The sequence below is a fragment of the Amia ocellicauda genome, chromosome 14, assembly GCF_036373705.1.
Source record: "Amia ocellicauda isolate fAmiCal2 chromosome 14, fAmiCal2.hap1, whole genome shotgun sequence".
In the NCBI taxonomy this organism is placed as follows: Eukaryota; Metazoa; Chordata; class Actinopteri; order Amiiformes; family Amiidae; genus Amia; species Amia ocellicauda.
This window is the reverse complement of record NC_089863.1, coordinates 10,784,787-10,799,489: the sequence shown is the minus strand read 5'-3', so window position 1 is coordinate 10,799,489 and position 14,703 is coordinate 10,784,787. Positions and strand designations below refer to the sequence as shown.

General features: G+C 41.8%; 1 protein-coding gene across 1 annotated transcript; it reads left to right on the top strand.

The window, feature by feature from the left end:
• Positions 1-6,346: 6,346 nt before the first annotated feature.
• Positions 6,347-7,288, top strand: LOC136768137 (ovarian cancer G-protein coupled receptor 1-like). Its single transcript, XM_066722190.1, has one exon. The coding sequence runs from the start codon at positions 6,347-6,349 to the stop codon at positions 7,286-7,288; it is 942 nt and encodes a 313-aa protein (XP_066578287.1).
• The last annotated feature ends 7,415 nt before the right edge of the window (positions 7,289-14,703 follow it).

Genomic DNA, 14,703 nt, shown 5'->3' with positions numbered 1-14,703 from the left:
AGTTTCATTCTTATATATAGGCGAGCGTGTGAAGATGCCACAGAAACAAGTTTGTTTGTATTTCTTAGAGGACACTGAATTAGCTGCGGATGTAACAATGGCTACAGGACACAAGGGAACTTATGTCACGGGGCACTCACTGTAGCAAACTACGCCATGTGGTGGTAAAAGAGTAGGGCACCAGGACCCACTAAAGCATTTAATTTAGAGCAGATTTCTACCCAAGTCTGTTGTTTTGTGAAAGTGGCATGTAACACCAGAGACAAGTCAGCATATATAATTTTAAACAGGGATTAAATAATTATATATATATATATATATATATGGCTCATTGATGCACGTGGGGAGGGAAGGCTGGCCCGTGTGGTCCAATCCAACAGACGAGTTACTGTAGCTCAAATTGCTGAAAAAGTGAATGCTGGTTCTGATAGAAAGGTGTCAGGACACACAGTGCATCGCAGTTTGTTGCATATGGGGCTGCGTAGCCGCAGACCAGTCAGGGTGCCCATGCTGACCCCTGTCCACTGCCGAAAGCGCCTACAATGGGCACGTGAGCATCAGAACTGGACCACGGAGCAATGGAAGAAGGTGGCCTGGTCTGATGAATCACGAGTTCAAGGTGTTGACTTGGCCTAAAAATTCCCCAGATCTCAATCCAATCGAGCATCTGTGGGATGTGCTGGACAACAAGTCCGATCCATGGAGGCCCCGCCTCGCAACTTGCAGGACTTAAAGGATCTGCTGCTAACGTCTTGGTGCCAGATACCACAGCACACCTACAGAGGTCTAGTGGAGTCCATGCCTTGATGGGTCAGGGCTGTTTTGGTGGCAAAAGGGGGACCTACACAATATTAGGCAGGTGGTCAAACTTTAAAACTTGGTCAATATTGACAATTAAGATTACAGTTATAAGAATTAATACGGCTTGTATTTATTGAATGCCATGTAGTTTACAGTTAATTTTGTTTTTCTGTTTATTCCTGTGGCTTAGTTCAGGAACTCAGTCACTGACAAGCAAGATCAAACATTTGTCATTTATTCTTTTATCTAGTATATTCTGTTTTCCTGACCTAGAAAAAATTGTGGGTGATATTTGATGCAAATTTAACATTTGATCCTCATGTCAAGAATATTATTAAAACATCATTCTTCCATCTCAGAAACATTGCAAGACTGCGCCCCATGTTATCTTTGTTGGTGGCTGAAAAACAAATTGATACTTTTATATTTTCTCGTATTGACTATTGTAATGCTTTACTTGTTGGGGTCTATAAATCTACCTTAAATAAGTTGCAGTTTGTGCAAAACTCTGCTGCTAGAATATTGACTAGGACCAGGATGAGTGATCACATCACTCCTATTTTGGAGTCCTTGCACTGGCTCCCTGTCAAGTTTCGTATTGACTTTAAAATTCTCATGCTTACTTATAAGGCTTTGCATGGTTTGGCCAATCAATATTTGTCTGAACTTTTAACCCCCTACACTCCAATGCGTGATCTCTGCTCCTCTGAATCTGTTTTTTTAACTGTTGCTCTCACTCGTCTATGTTCTATGGGTGGCAGGGCTTTCTCTTCTTTTGCTTTCTTCCTTCTGAGGTTAGACATGCTGAATCTTTTAGTATTTTTAAATCTTCTATTAAAACCCATTTTTTTAGGATTGCGTTTTGGTGATTATTATGTGATTTATTATTGTATTCTTTTAAAAATTATTCTGATTGTATGTTATCCTTGTTTTTTGGTATTTCAATGTATTTTTATTTTTTCTTGTAAAGCACTGCTTTAAAAGATGCAACTATAGAAAATAAAGTATTATTATTATTATTATTATTATTATTATTATTATTATTATTATTATTATTATTATTATTAATAATAATAATAATAATAATAATAATAATAATAATAATAATAATAATATTATTATATTACAGCCTTGCTTTCATTGTCCTGTTTGCCGGTTCTTGACCCCCTGATTGTTTGACTATTCCCTTTCGATCTGCTCTTGGGTCCTTTGCCTTCCACTACGGATTCCATTACAACAAACATTTCTCACCCAGTGCATTGAGCCACTCCACTCTCTGCTATTCTGAATATAATGGACAAGGTAACAGGGAGTGTACTTGATGAGAAAAAATCTTTTTATTTGTGCTTCATGATGACAATCTGCACACCATTTATACATTTAGCAATTATTTTCTTATGTATTTTACCCCTCTTGCTTTTCTCGATCTCCAAATAGGATTCAGGGAAATAGTGGTCCTAATTTTTTTTTTTTTGTCCTCATCCAAAGCTTGAACTTCCAGAGCTTAGTTTCCTCCCCCAGTTTACTGGAAGTACTTTGCAGTAATGCTCAAGGGCACATCACTCAATTATATGTGTTTATTAGTAATTATTCCACAGCTACAATTATATATTATTATCATTATCAGTATTATGACCAGTGTTGGTCTGCTGTACTGTACAGTGTCTTGAGTCCTGTGTCCCCCAAGTGAGGCTTCAACTCACTGCCACCCTGTAATGGATGTAGTTATTTACAATGGATTATTATATACTTTTAATACAAGTCTCTCAGGTTTGTGTCAGCATCCTTCATAGTCATGTTAGAGACTTTTAAATCAAATTAATGATCAGATCCAATGATCAGTATGGCATCCTTCTAGAGATTGTATCATGCACCTTTCAAACCCCAATCTGATTCAGCAATTTGTCATCTCCCTCTCTCCCTTCCTGCTACTTTAACTGTCAAATTAGATCAGCTTGATCACACGAAACTCCCTGTTATTCAAATCACTCCTCTGTTTGTCATAGCTCTAATTATTAGAGACTGTGACTACTTTGTCACTATAGTTTCAGCTACTGATAAGGCAGTACTCAGCTGTGCCCTGGAAGCACACTCTCTGGGTGGAGAAGGGCTGGATGAAATGTATGTCTCAATGAGCTAGTTAAAAAACAATCAAGCTAGCTGGATTAGGCCATATGGTCAGTTCTGGTTTATAGCTGCTCTTATGTTCATCTGTACAAAGAGGAAGGAGAAGAAAGAAAGCATTAGACAGAAACAGAACGGGATGGGAAAGAACAGCATTCAGCTCTTAGATATTTTTTCTCTACTGTATGTATACCCTGTTTGGTACCCAAACTAATGTAAATCTATATGTCTCCATAGTGCCCCATTCCTGTAGCCCTTTCTGTTTTCTGATGGCAGTTTCAGAGCTGTGTGCAGCCACTCTAGAGCCTGGAGAGCCGCAATCCTGCAAGTTTTCCAGGTCTCTCTAAATAACCAATCAATGGATACTTTGCACACAGGGACATTTTGCCTAATTGAGACCCACAATTGGTTCAGCTAAGCAGTTAACAATTTGGATTTCCCTGTGGAAAGCCACCCCTGCTAGAGGGTTTGTTGAACCGATGCATATTTGGGTCTGCTCACTGTTTTGCCTGTGTTGATGAATATGATGAATGAAGAGCTGATTAATATTTCTATTCAAGTAATAAAATTACATATTCTTATTCTCATTCTAATTATGACAGGTGATGGACTGGTTTATCATCCAGGGAGTACCCTGCCTTGCACTGTGTGTTTGCTGCGCTAGCCTCTAGCTCAACTCCACCCTGTAATTAATGGAAATTTATTGAAAAAGGATGGATGGATAGTTTTCTACATTTTTAATACATTAATTATCCTCAAGCACAAGTCTGTCAAGTTTATACCAACACCTTTCAGAGTAATTTAGAATGAAGGAATAAACATCCCGCAGTCAGTACGATATCTTCCATGCAGCTTTCAAACCCTGATCTGATTCTGCACTTTGTGCTCTCCCCTTCTCTGGTTTTGAGCAGCCTCTAGAATTTATTTTTCCCCTGATACTTTAACTGTCAAATTAGATCAGCTTGATTACATGATACTCCCTATTATTCAAATCTGTCCTCTGCCTGTATTAGAGCAAAATATCAGAGTATGTCTCAGCTTCATCACCCTATAGTTTCAGTCACCGATAAGGCAGCTACTACAGCATGAAATTAATGGCTTACAAATTTAGTACTTTTGTAAATAAGATTTAGTGCTAATGGTAAACTATTTGATAACTTTATATTTACAATAGGTTTACATATAACTAGAATATATATAAAACAGATTATCCAGTCAAGGGAGGATGAACAGCAGCTCCTATCTAAAAACAATCCACATTCACTGTTTATTGGAGAAAAAGTGACCATCATGATGCTTATGCGTTTCGATTTATCTTCCTCAGAGCATCGTGAAAAAAGGATGGGTGAATCTCTTAAATGCATCTGAAATAAATGAATCATTAGCACCATCCTTTCTATATTCAATTAACAATTATACTTCATCACAATTGTTTCAACAAAGTGTGAATATTCCATTATTAGTAAGACAACATTTACATGTAATTCATTATCAATCCATTATTCAATTAAAATAATGTAAATTATTAATTTGTTACTTTTTCAATGAATTATTAGACAATTGACAATGAATTCAAACATTATTAAAAATACATTTTCAAATTAAAGAACAGAAATTCAGATCCTCATTAAGTCCCAGTGGTTATTATGTTTGTAACGCCAATATCCAATATGCCTCTCCCCTCAGTAACAAATTTACCAGATTCCCTCATCTTTCAGGTATACTAATCTTCTTCAAACCCACAAAACAAAGCGAGTGTGGTGAAGATCCATGCCAAGCCTTCATGTAGTGTTTGGCTATAGAGTACTGTACATTTTGATTTCTAATCACTGCTTTGTGTTCAGCGATCCAAATCTTAAGTGCTCTTTTAGTCTGTCCACACATAGACTAATCCACAGGGACACGTCAACATATAAATAACCCCAGCAGTATTGCAATTGATAAAACCATTTATCTGAATTTTTCTACCAGAGTGAGGATGAGAGATATATTTTGTATTTTGAGTATTGGAGCAATGTATACAATGACCACATTTAAAGTTACCACTCTGGGGTGTTGGCAACCACGTATTTCCCAAGTCTGGTTTTGGACTTACCGAATGTATCAATTTGTCCTTGATGTTTTTTGAACATTTAAAAGTAATACATGGCACATCCTCTACCTCTAAATGTGGTTGACAAGGTAATAGATGGTGCTAATGATTAATTTATATCAGATGCATTTAAGAGATTCGCCCTTCCTTTTTTGTGACATCGGTGAATGTGGACTGTTTTTAGATTAAAGCTGCTGTCCATCCTTCCTTGACTGGATAATCTGTTTTATATAAACTCCCTGGGATAAGGCACCCTGCATTTAAGGTTTAGTAAACCTATTGTAGTGCCAGCGATTGCTGAAACTCATATATTTACAATGTTTATGTTGTATATGCAAACTTTAATACAAATATTCATGGTTTACACACTGTTCGCAGATCACTGCATGAAATGAATGGTTTACAGATTCAGTACATTTATTATGAGTGATCATTTCAGTGCACAACAGAGGTAGGTGATGTCTCCCCCAAACCATTATCAGAGTGTTTTACATTTATAACCCTGATGCTAACACAAATAAGCAAGATATCATGTCTCTGTTTGACTAATTTACAAGCCCTTGTGGTTTTTTCTAATTTCAATGTGGAACACCAACGTCTTCTGCCCACACCCCCCCATGCCCCATTCTTCTGTGTCAGACACACAGACCACCTGTCAAGCTTCCACTCTCCAGCAAGCAGGTCAGTAGCAAAACTTTCACCTTTTCACTGTCTCCTTATGAAAATATTCTGGATGCTGTTTTACTGTAGACTGACAGTCTGCTTTGCAGTGCTGGTCTTCACGAACTTAGGCTGACAGGGAAAAAAATAAATGCAATTTGAAAATCATTTTTAAATCTGCTTTGTGGTTCACTGTTTATGGACGTGTTGTGTGCTCATTTCCTCAATCCTGAAATCCTTTATAACTCTGCAGCTGATCATTGAAAAAGAGTCCATGCAAACTGTGCTAAGGTATACTTCACGCAGTGCAAAGTTTTAGAATACCTGTGCTTTCAATGATCTGTTTATCAATCTATCTGTCTATTTATCTCTCTGTTGATCTCTCTCTCTCCCTTGCTCTCTCTCTCAATCTATCTATTTTATTTTAACTGAACTTAACTGTCCTTTAAGAGGGTTCAGAAAATGTATATAGTGTTTGCCTTTGAACAATAATAAACATTTTCTATTTCCTCTGTCTCACATTCATCTGGACCTATGACGGATGGCAGACAATCCATCTGGTAAAATTTACAGGGCAAGACCCCCACTGACCAACGCAGCACAGATTCCTCCAGCCCCACTTACCAGTGCAATACAGACTCCTCCATTCCATCATTTACCAGAAAAACCATGAGAAACATATCAGACTGTGACCACCTCTTTCCCCTGGGTGCTCTCTCCATGTTCACAGTGGTGCTTCACTACATCTTGCTGGTGGTCGGGCTACCCTCCAACTGCCTGGCCATTTATGGCCTCTTCCAACTTGTCAAGGCAGACTATGTGATGCCCGTCTATGCCATCAACCTCCTCATTGCTGACCTCATCCAAGTCACTATGACACCCATCTTAATCGGGAGGTACACCAGCAAACAAATTTGCACCTGGGATGCTGTGCACCTAGTTGATGGGGCCATCTTCAACATCTGCGTGTGCGCCAGCATTGGGTTCCTTGTGTGCATTGCACTAGAGAGGTATTTGATTGTGGCCCACCCTCTGTGGTACCGCTGCCGCCGCAGCCTCAGGCACACCCGGCTCGTCTCCCTGGCCACCTGGGTGGTGTCCATCCTCGTTGTCTCCATCAAGAGCTCCCTGGAGAACATGAAACCAGCCGCGGGGCAGGTGTTCCACGTGGTTTACCTGCTGACCCTCTTCCCTGTCCCATTGGTCCTACTTGTCTTCTCCTACGTGGGCAGCGGGAGAGCCCTGTGTGGACCCAGTGCGCTGACGGCCACAGAGAAACGGAGGATCCGGCACACGCTGGCCCTCGTCCTCTTCATTTTTGCTGGAATCTTTGGGCCGCACTTCTTGCTTTATCTTGTCATTGACACCTTCAAGTTCATGGAGGAAAATATTCCTCAGGGGCTGCTGGATTGCCAAGAAATTGCCTTAAACATCCGCTGCCTCAACCCCCTCCTGGACCCCTTCCTGTACATGTTTCTCAGGTATGATTTCAGAAGTGCTCGGGATTTTGTGCCCTGCTGCTGGAGTTTCGTCAGGGTGAGGGGGTGCTGCAGGAGAGCCAGCGCAGCTCAGGGAGACACGGGCATAGAGACAGTCCAGAGTCCAGACTGAGCAGACTGTCTGAAGCAAACACTGGGGACTGAAACAGGTCTGTCAGCAATGTGCCAAGATTGATCTGGTACCAGTTTGATACAATCCCTCATTTGAACAGTGGACTAATGATGGCAAGAATATACAATAAAATAATATATATATATATATATATATATATATATATATATATATATTAATTCATACATTATTTATTTATTTATTTATTTATTTTCAGATTGAAAGGATCTGTTTGAAGGATTCCTGGTTTCGCAGGTCCTAATTTCAAAGAAACATCCTCAAGGGCTAAAGATTTCTAAACAGTACAAAATTTCAACCAATTATTCTTACCCTGTTCAACAATCACTCTTCTACTAAAAGCTTACCACACCGGAGAAGTGTGCAGGATGCTCCCATGGCACTGTCAGGTAGAAATGAGGGGACATGAGAGGAAACAGCAGGTGATAACATCTCCACCTATGTCAGCTCTAATCGGCTATTCGGCAAATCAGATTAAGAGGACGCTGTGACCTTGCTGCCACCCAGAGGCTCAGGGCTGAGAGTCCCGCCCCTCAGGCTGTGACATAAAGATCTGGCTCATCACCCCACCACTGTCTTTCTCCACTGAGGATCCAGCTCCTTCTGATGCAGTTCCTGGATGGCAGATCTCAGTCAGAAAGATCTACTCTGAGAAACCTAGATTAAACTTCCTGATGCAGCTATAGTACCATCCCTACTGCCCTTCCAGTTTGACACAGGTAAGGGAGCTCCTTGAATTGCGTATCTTCTTCCAGTCCAGCTGCATGATACTGAAAGCACAGCAAAAACATAGGACAGTTTGGTCTTAGGATGACAGTTCCAATAGAATCAACATTTCTTCTGTATTCTTCCTAGTTGTTTCCCTATTTCTTTAGTGTACTATTACTCATTTGTAAGCTGATGTTATTTCCTGTTGGTTTCTTTCTGTTGATAATCCAAAATATTCAGACCAGAGCAGCAGCATTCTGTGAACCTGTCCATTGAGGAGGACACCATGAACGACTCAAACACCAGTGAATATGAGGATCCAGGAGCCACAAGTTAGTTGGACTTTTTATCTGACATTTTTCTAGCTGTGTTCTACATCATTGTGTTCTGCCTCGGCCTGCCTGCCAACTGCTGGACCCTTTACAGGCTGTTCCAGTCTGGCAGCAGGGTCTCTGTCTACATTAATTTAATGTATTTAAAAACTTTCATGGTTACAATTGGCCTGCTCCCCCTGACTGTGGTCATGCCCCCCTTCTGTGTCTGTTCCACAAAGAGAGCCCCAGAGACACAGAGGACAATGGGGTTGAACAGGGAGACACAGGGAAGGAGAAGCCAGTGACTGAGGCCATATCCAGTGTCTGAAAACACTGCAGTTAGGGAAAGAGAATGCAAAATCTTGACCGTTTGCTCTTGATTGGAATGTATTTTAACATGAGCTTGTTTTCCTGTGCTGTGCTGCAATAAACTGCTCTCCTCCTACGTCACAAACCTACAACGTGTGCCCTGGACCCTCTCCCTTCTCGCCTCTTCCAAGTGACCGCTCCTGATCTTCTCCTGTTCATCTCCTCCCTCCTCAACTCCTCACTCCTCTCTGGCTGTTTCCCCTCTACATTTAAACAAGCTGCTGTCATCCCACTGCTCAAGAAACCAACACTCGACACCACCTCTCCTCAGAACTACCGCCCTGTCTCCCTACTCCCCTTCCTCTCAAAGGGGGCGGTCCACTGTCAGCTCTCTGACTTTCTGTCCCAACACTCACTCCTTGATCCTCTGCAATCCGGCTTCCGCACAGCTCACTCCACTGAGATGGCTCTCCTGGCTGTCACTGACTCCCTCAGCTGTGCTCGGGCAGCCTCCCTCTCCTCAGTCCTCATCCTCCTTGACCTCTCTGCAGCATTTGACACCGTTGATCACTCCATCCTCCTCTCCTGCCTCGCTGACCTTGGACTCTCTGGGACTGCTCTCACCAGGTTCTCCTCCTACCTCAGTGACCGGTCCTACCAATTAACATGGCGAGGCTCCTCATCCATCCCCCAACCTCTCCTCACACGCGTACCCCAAGGCTCCGTCCTGGGCCCCCTCCTGTTCTCTCTGTACACTCGCTCCCTGGGCCCCCTCATCGCATCCCATGGTTTCTCCTACCACTTCTACGCTGTTGATGCTCAGATCTTCCTGTCTTTTCCCTCTTCCGACCCTCTCATCCCCTCTCACATCTCTTCCTGCTTGTCTTCTATTTCCGCCTAGATGCACTCACACCACCTCAAGCTCAACCTCTCCAAATTGGATCTCCTGTTTTTCCCCCCACTCTTCCTCACCTTCTGTTGACCTCCCCATCTCAATCCCCTTGGAATCCACCATACTCTCTCTTTCTTCTTCCGCAAAAAATCTAGGAGTCACCCTTGATCCTGCGCTCTCCTACACCCAGCACATCACCACACTGACACGCACCTGTAGATTCTTCCTGAGCAACATACGCTGGATCCGTCCCTTCCTCACCGACTACTCGACTCAGCTGCTCGTCCAGTCCCTGGTCCTCTCCCGCCTGGACTACTGCAACTCCCTCCTGGCCAGCCTGCCTGCATCTAGTACCCGCCGCTCCAGCTCATCCACAACTGTGCGGCTCATCTGGTATTCTCTCTGTCACGATTCGCACAATGGTGGAACGACCTGCCCACCGAACTGTGAACAGAACAGCAGAGTCCTTGACCTCATTCTGGCACTTACTCAAGACGCATCTTTTCCGACAGTACTTGTAATATTAGTCCTTTTATCCCTGCAAGATAGAACTTCACAGTTTTATTATGCTTCTTGTGTTTTCGATTTGTTTTCCTCCTTGCTACCTTTCCCGTAGCCCTTGACTGTGACCCTACATCTTGACAGCACTTAGCTTTTACCGTCCAGGATGTAGGACCTCACTTACTGTACTTGCCTGTGTAAATTGTAAATTGTAACTTGTAAAATGTATTTTATATTTTGAATTGTTATGTTTTATGTAAATTGAATTTGTAATGATTGATGCCTTTTACTTAACTGTATTTTGCAATTTGTTTTGCATTTTTGTAAGTTGCCCTGGATAAGGGCATCTGCCAAGAATTAATAATAATAATAATAATAATAATAATAATAATAATAATAATAATAATAATAATAATAATAATAATAATTATTATTATTATTATTATTATTATTATTATTATTATTATAAACTGCTGCGATTAAAGAAACTGACAGAATATTTATCCGGACTCTCTAGAAAAAACTGTCCTTATCACACCATTGCATGATATCAATCACTCACAGAGATAATGACTTCCACACGGCACCAATCTTCTGCTTCTACTAGAAACCACACTTGCCGTCTCAGTATGCTCTTGAATTTAGCACAATCGTATCTGCAATCAACATAGTGTAGCAGACATCAACAGAATTAATAAATACACAAATGGGTTGTGGTATTTCCCGGTTTGGGGAGATGTTTGTGAAACATTTTGAACTCTCACAGAAATGCAAAGCTGGTCATCTTTAAAAACTCATGTTGAACAAACAGCTGGAAAAAGTTATTTTACCTGGTGCCAAGAAAAAAAAAGAAAAACCCTGGCAGCCCAGCACACATTTTTGTAACAGACTTCATATTCAGGTATTTGATCAATTATCATCTGTCATTATTTGCAATGGGATCTGAATATTAATATTAACAGTAAATAAGAGAATGACAGCTACACCTGTGAATTGAATCATTTGACAAGAATTTTTCATTTTAGAGAATGTAGTGTTGTTTTTTTGAGAGGGAGACTCAGTGCGCAGGGTTATTATGGCTGCGATAATTCTTGGTCTACAAAGACATGTGCAAAGCATCCCTCACCACAACTTCCTCCCTCAGCTTCCTCTGACTAGACTTCAGAAAGCATGTTGGTGTCAAACACATGATACATACAGATCTGGAAAAAATGAAGACCACTTAACATTGATTTCTGAACTTGGAGTGGTCTCTTTATGTTTCTCCAGAGCTGTATATTTAGACTTGGCATATCACTGTAAGTGTTTGTTTATTAGATCATTATGATTGCAATCACACCACTGCGGGCAAACTCTTTAGGCAAACTGCAGAATGCATGAATATGTTAAACTGGACTATGTCACTGTGGTTTAAGATGAGTGAAGAGCTCATTACACCAAATATCTTCTCTCTAAGCAGGCTTGATCAGGACCCCAGGACACCACAACAGGCAATGAGTATTAAAATGTTTTTTAGTTCTACATACTCCGATATCTCCAAGGGCAGGGCAGGGCATGTCAAAAGTACAGGGGAATTATGTAAATATTGTAAAACAAAAGTAGAGTCGAATACAGTCTGTGCTTAGATGCAGTCCATTGATATCTAAAACCTGCCTTAAATAAACTGGGTGATAAAACACTAAAATCCCTATCCAAAACAAAATAAAATAACCAAACAGAATAATTATACACACTATACACATTTTTAATTCCCCTAATAATATACTTGAAAACAAGAGTCCAGCAACTGTAGTCTGTTGATCTTTGTTCCTCCAGGTAGAGCAGCAGCGCACAGAGCACTGGCAGGTAACTGCAATGTGCTGTGAATGCCAATATATCCTTTTAAGCAGATGAAAACCCCAGTCTGACTTCTTTCCCTCTAGGTACTCCGGGGCAGTCCCAGACGACCAACAACGATCTCCGCCAGGACTACAGATAAGAAGATATGTATTATGGTCCGAGTAAACTACATAATACTAACTATTATTATTTTTCTCTCTCTACAGGTAGTTGTTCCTCTGGCTGATACAGGAAAGTTAAGCACAGTCTTGGCCAACAGCAGTACAAGATAAAGAATTATGAAGTGCAAGCGTATATGTCTCTCATTCATGCAAAATAAAGACTCATAAATTGCAAATGAATATGTCTCTTATTCCTAAGAAAATGTCTGATTTCAGTCATCAAGTTCAGGTAACTTAGCTTGCCCTGGAGAGCCCCTTCTGTCTGCTCCAGTTGCCATTTGCCAAGTCCATTGCATTCCACTCGGTCATGTCCTGGACTTATATTGCCAATTATAATCCAATTGTCACGTTTACCTCGGGGAGCACGGGAACAGGGGACCCAAGTGCAGTGCTGGTTGTGGGATGGTCAGACAGGCGTGGATCGAATAACGGAAAAGCAGGACAATAAAGGCAAGGCAGGGATGTGGTCAAGGTCACAGGCGAGGGTTGTGGGATCAGGAAAACAGACGCGAAGTCATGCAGGGGGTCAAGGGAACAAGGCAGATACAGGGCTCGAGGGAACAAGGATAGAACAGGCACTGGGACAAGGCTAGGGATTGCAGTAGACACTGGCAAAACTTTGCCACGACTGAGGGAAGTGAGGGGACCATAAAGGGAACAGAAACTAAGTTAGTGAAGTGCAGGGCGAATGGGAACAGAGGGTGGAAACAAGAGTGCACAAGGGTGTTCAGGAATTTTAATAGGATGATTGCTGGGAGAGTGCTAGGAAAGGAAAGTGTGCAGGGAATTGGCGGCCCCTAGCGGGGATAGAGGGGGAGTGCTAGGGGACCATGACATCAATAGGAGCCATCCTGCACTGCCTTCCCCTGCACACTTCCCTTTCCGCTGCTGCCTCTCTTCATGCTGAGCTCTTGACTGACAAAACACAGCCCTATCCAGCCTATGAAGCCTGCAATTTAGTCAGAGGTGCAGGTGAAAATAATCAGCTGAGGTATGCGGGTGAAACAAGGTCAGAATGTCTCTGTGCTGCAATTAAAACATATTAAACACACGTGCAACAAATAAACCAATCATCTCAATACTCAATTAAACAAAGTAATACAATCAGTGAAAGAAAGTAAGAATAATAACAACTAATCACATGAAAAAGTCAGGGAGTAATAATAATATTAATAATAATAATAATATGTGTGAGAAAAAGGGATTGGGCCCCTTTAAAAACATGGCAGCAGGGCCAGGACACTACATTGTCCAGAAGAAACTGCTCTGGCATTAGTGGTGGGGGGAGATGGAGCAAGGCACTATATAAGGAAGCAGTGCAGAGCAGTCAGGGCGGTGGCTGTGGCTGTGGGGAAGAAGGTGCGTGCGTGCGTGCGTGCGTGCGTGCACGCTTAAACAAATAACAAAAGTCTTTCCCAACATTACTAGAAACAACCCCATGGTCCAAACGAAACATTAGAGGTGAGGAGGTAGAGTGTGTTCAGCGTATTGAACTGTTTGTTAGGATTGTTTGTGTTTATTTATTTTACTTTGCGGTGATAAAAGTCAGTTGTGTGGTTGTGAGAGACAAACAGGGGCACAAAGTCCTGCATTCCTGCGTGGTTGAAGCTCACCAGCAGGGGCGCCACATCCTGCACTCCCCAGTTTACTCCATGCTCACCAGCAGGGGCGCTACATCCTGCAAATAGGTACTGCTGTAATCAGAGTGAAAAAGCACCCTTGCGGCCCAAATACAGGTGGGGGCCAGTCACATATGATAAAGGCCAATTCACTGCCACGTGACATTCACACAAACTCTGATCCCCACACCCCCCCACAATGGACATTTGGATGGACACAAGTCCTCTCTCCATTGCAGACAGTGAACCCTGAACACACTGTTGAGTGTGGAAGTGCGAGGGAGAAACACACTGAGCTAACAGACTCACTCACAGATAAAATCCAGCTCCTACTCCAACACCATTACATTACATTACCGTCATTTAGCTGACGCTCTTATCCAGGGCGACTTACATTTGTACCCATTTATACAGCTGGGCATTTTTACTGAAGCAATCTAAGTGAAGTACCTTGCTCAAGGGTACAACAGCACTGCACTACCCGGGATCATGACTGATCATTTCAGAGCAGATGTAGGCAATGTCTCCCGCAAACCATTTTCAGAGTATATTGTATTGATGACCCAACAGTATGAGCCAGCGTGTCTCTGTTTGGCTTATCACAGGGCCTTGTGGTTTTGTTAATTTCACTGTGGGACACCAAAGCCTCCTGTCCGCCCCCACCCGCTCTGTTCCTGTGTCAGAAACAAGACGGAAAGCTCATCAGTGAAGCTTCTGCTATCCAGTGACCAGGTCAGTAGCAAATTTTCACTCTTTTCATATCTCATCATAACCAGGGATGGGCAGTATTTATGATACATGTGTTTAAAATACATATTTCAAATACAAAATAGGATTTTGTAATTTGTATTTGATAGGGTTGATGAAAATGTCTTCATATTTTTTATCAAAATACTTTAGTGTTTTGTATTTTGTAGTTTAAAACTACTGTAAAATACTTTGTGAGAAGTCTACATGATGACATCATAAAAATGCTGCTCTGATTGGTGTCTACTCAGTAATTTGTCCAGACTCTAGCAGAGCTGGAGTCTTTGCACTACCCCTAATCAAGCAC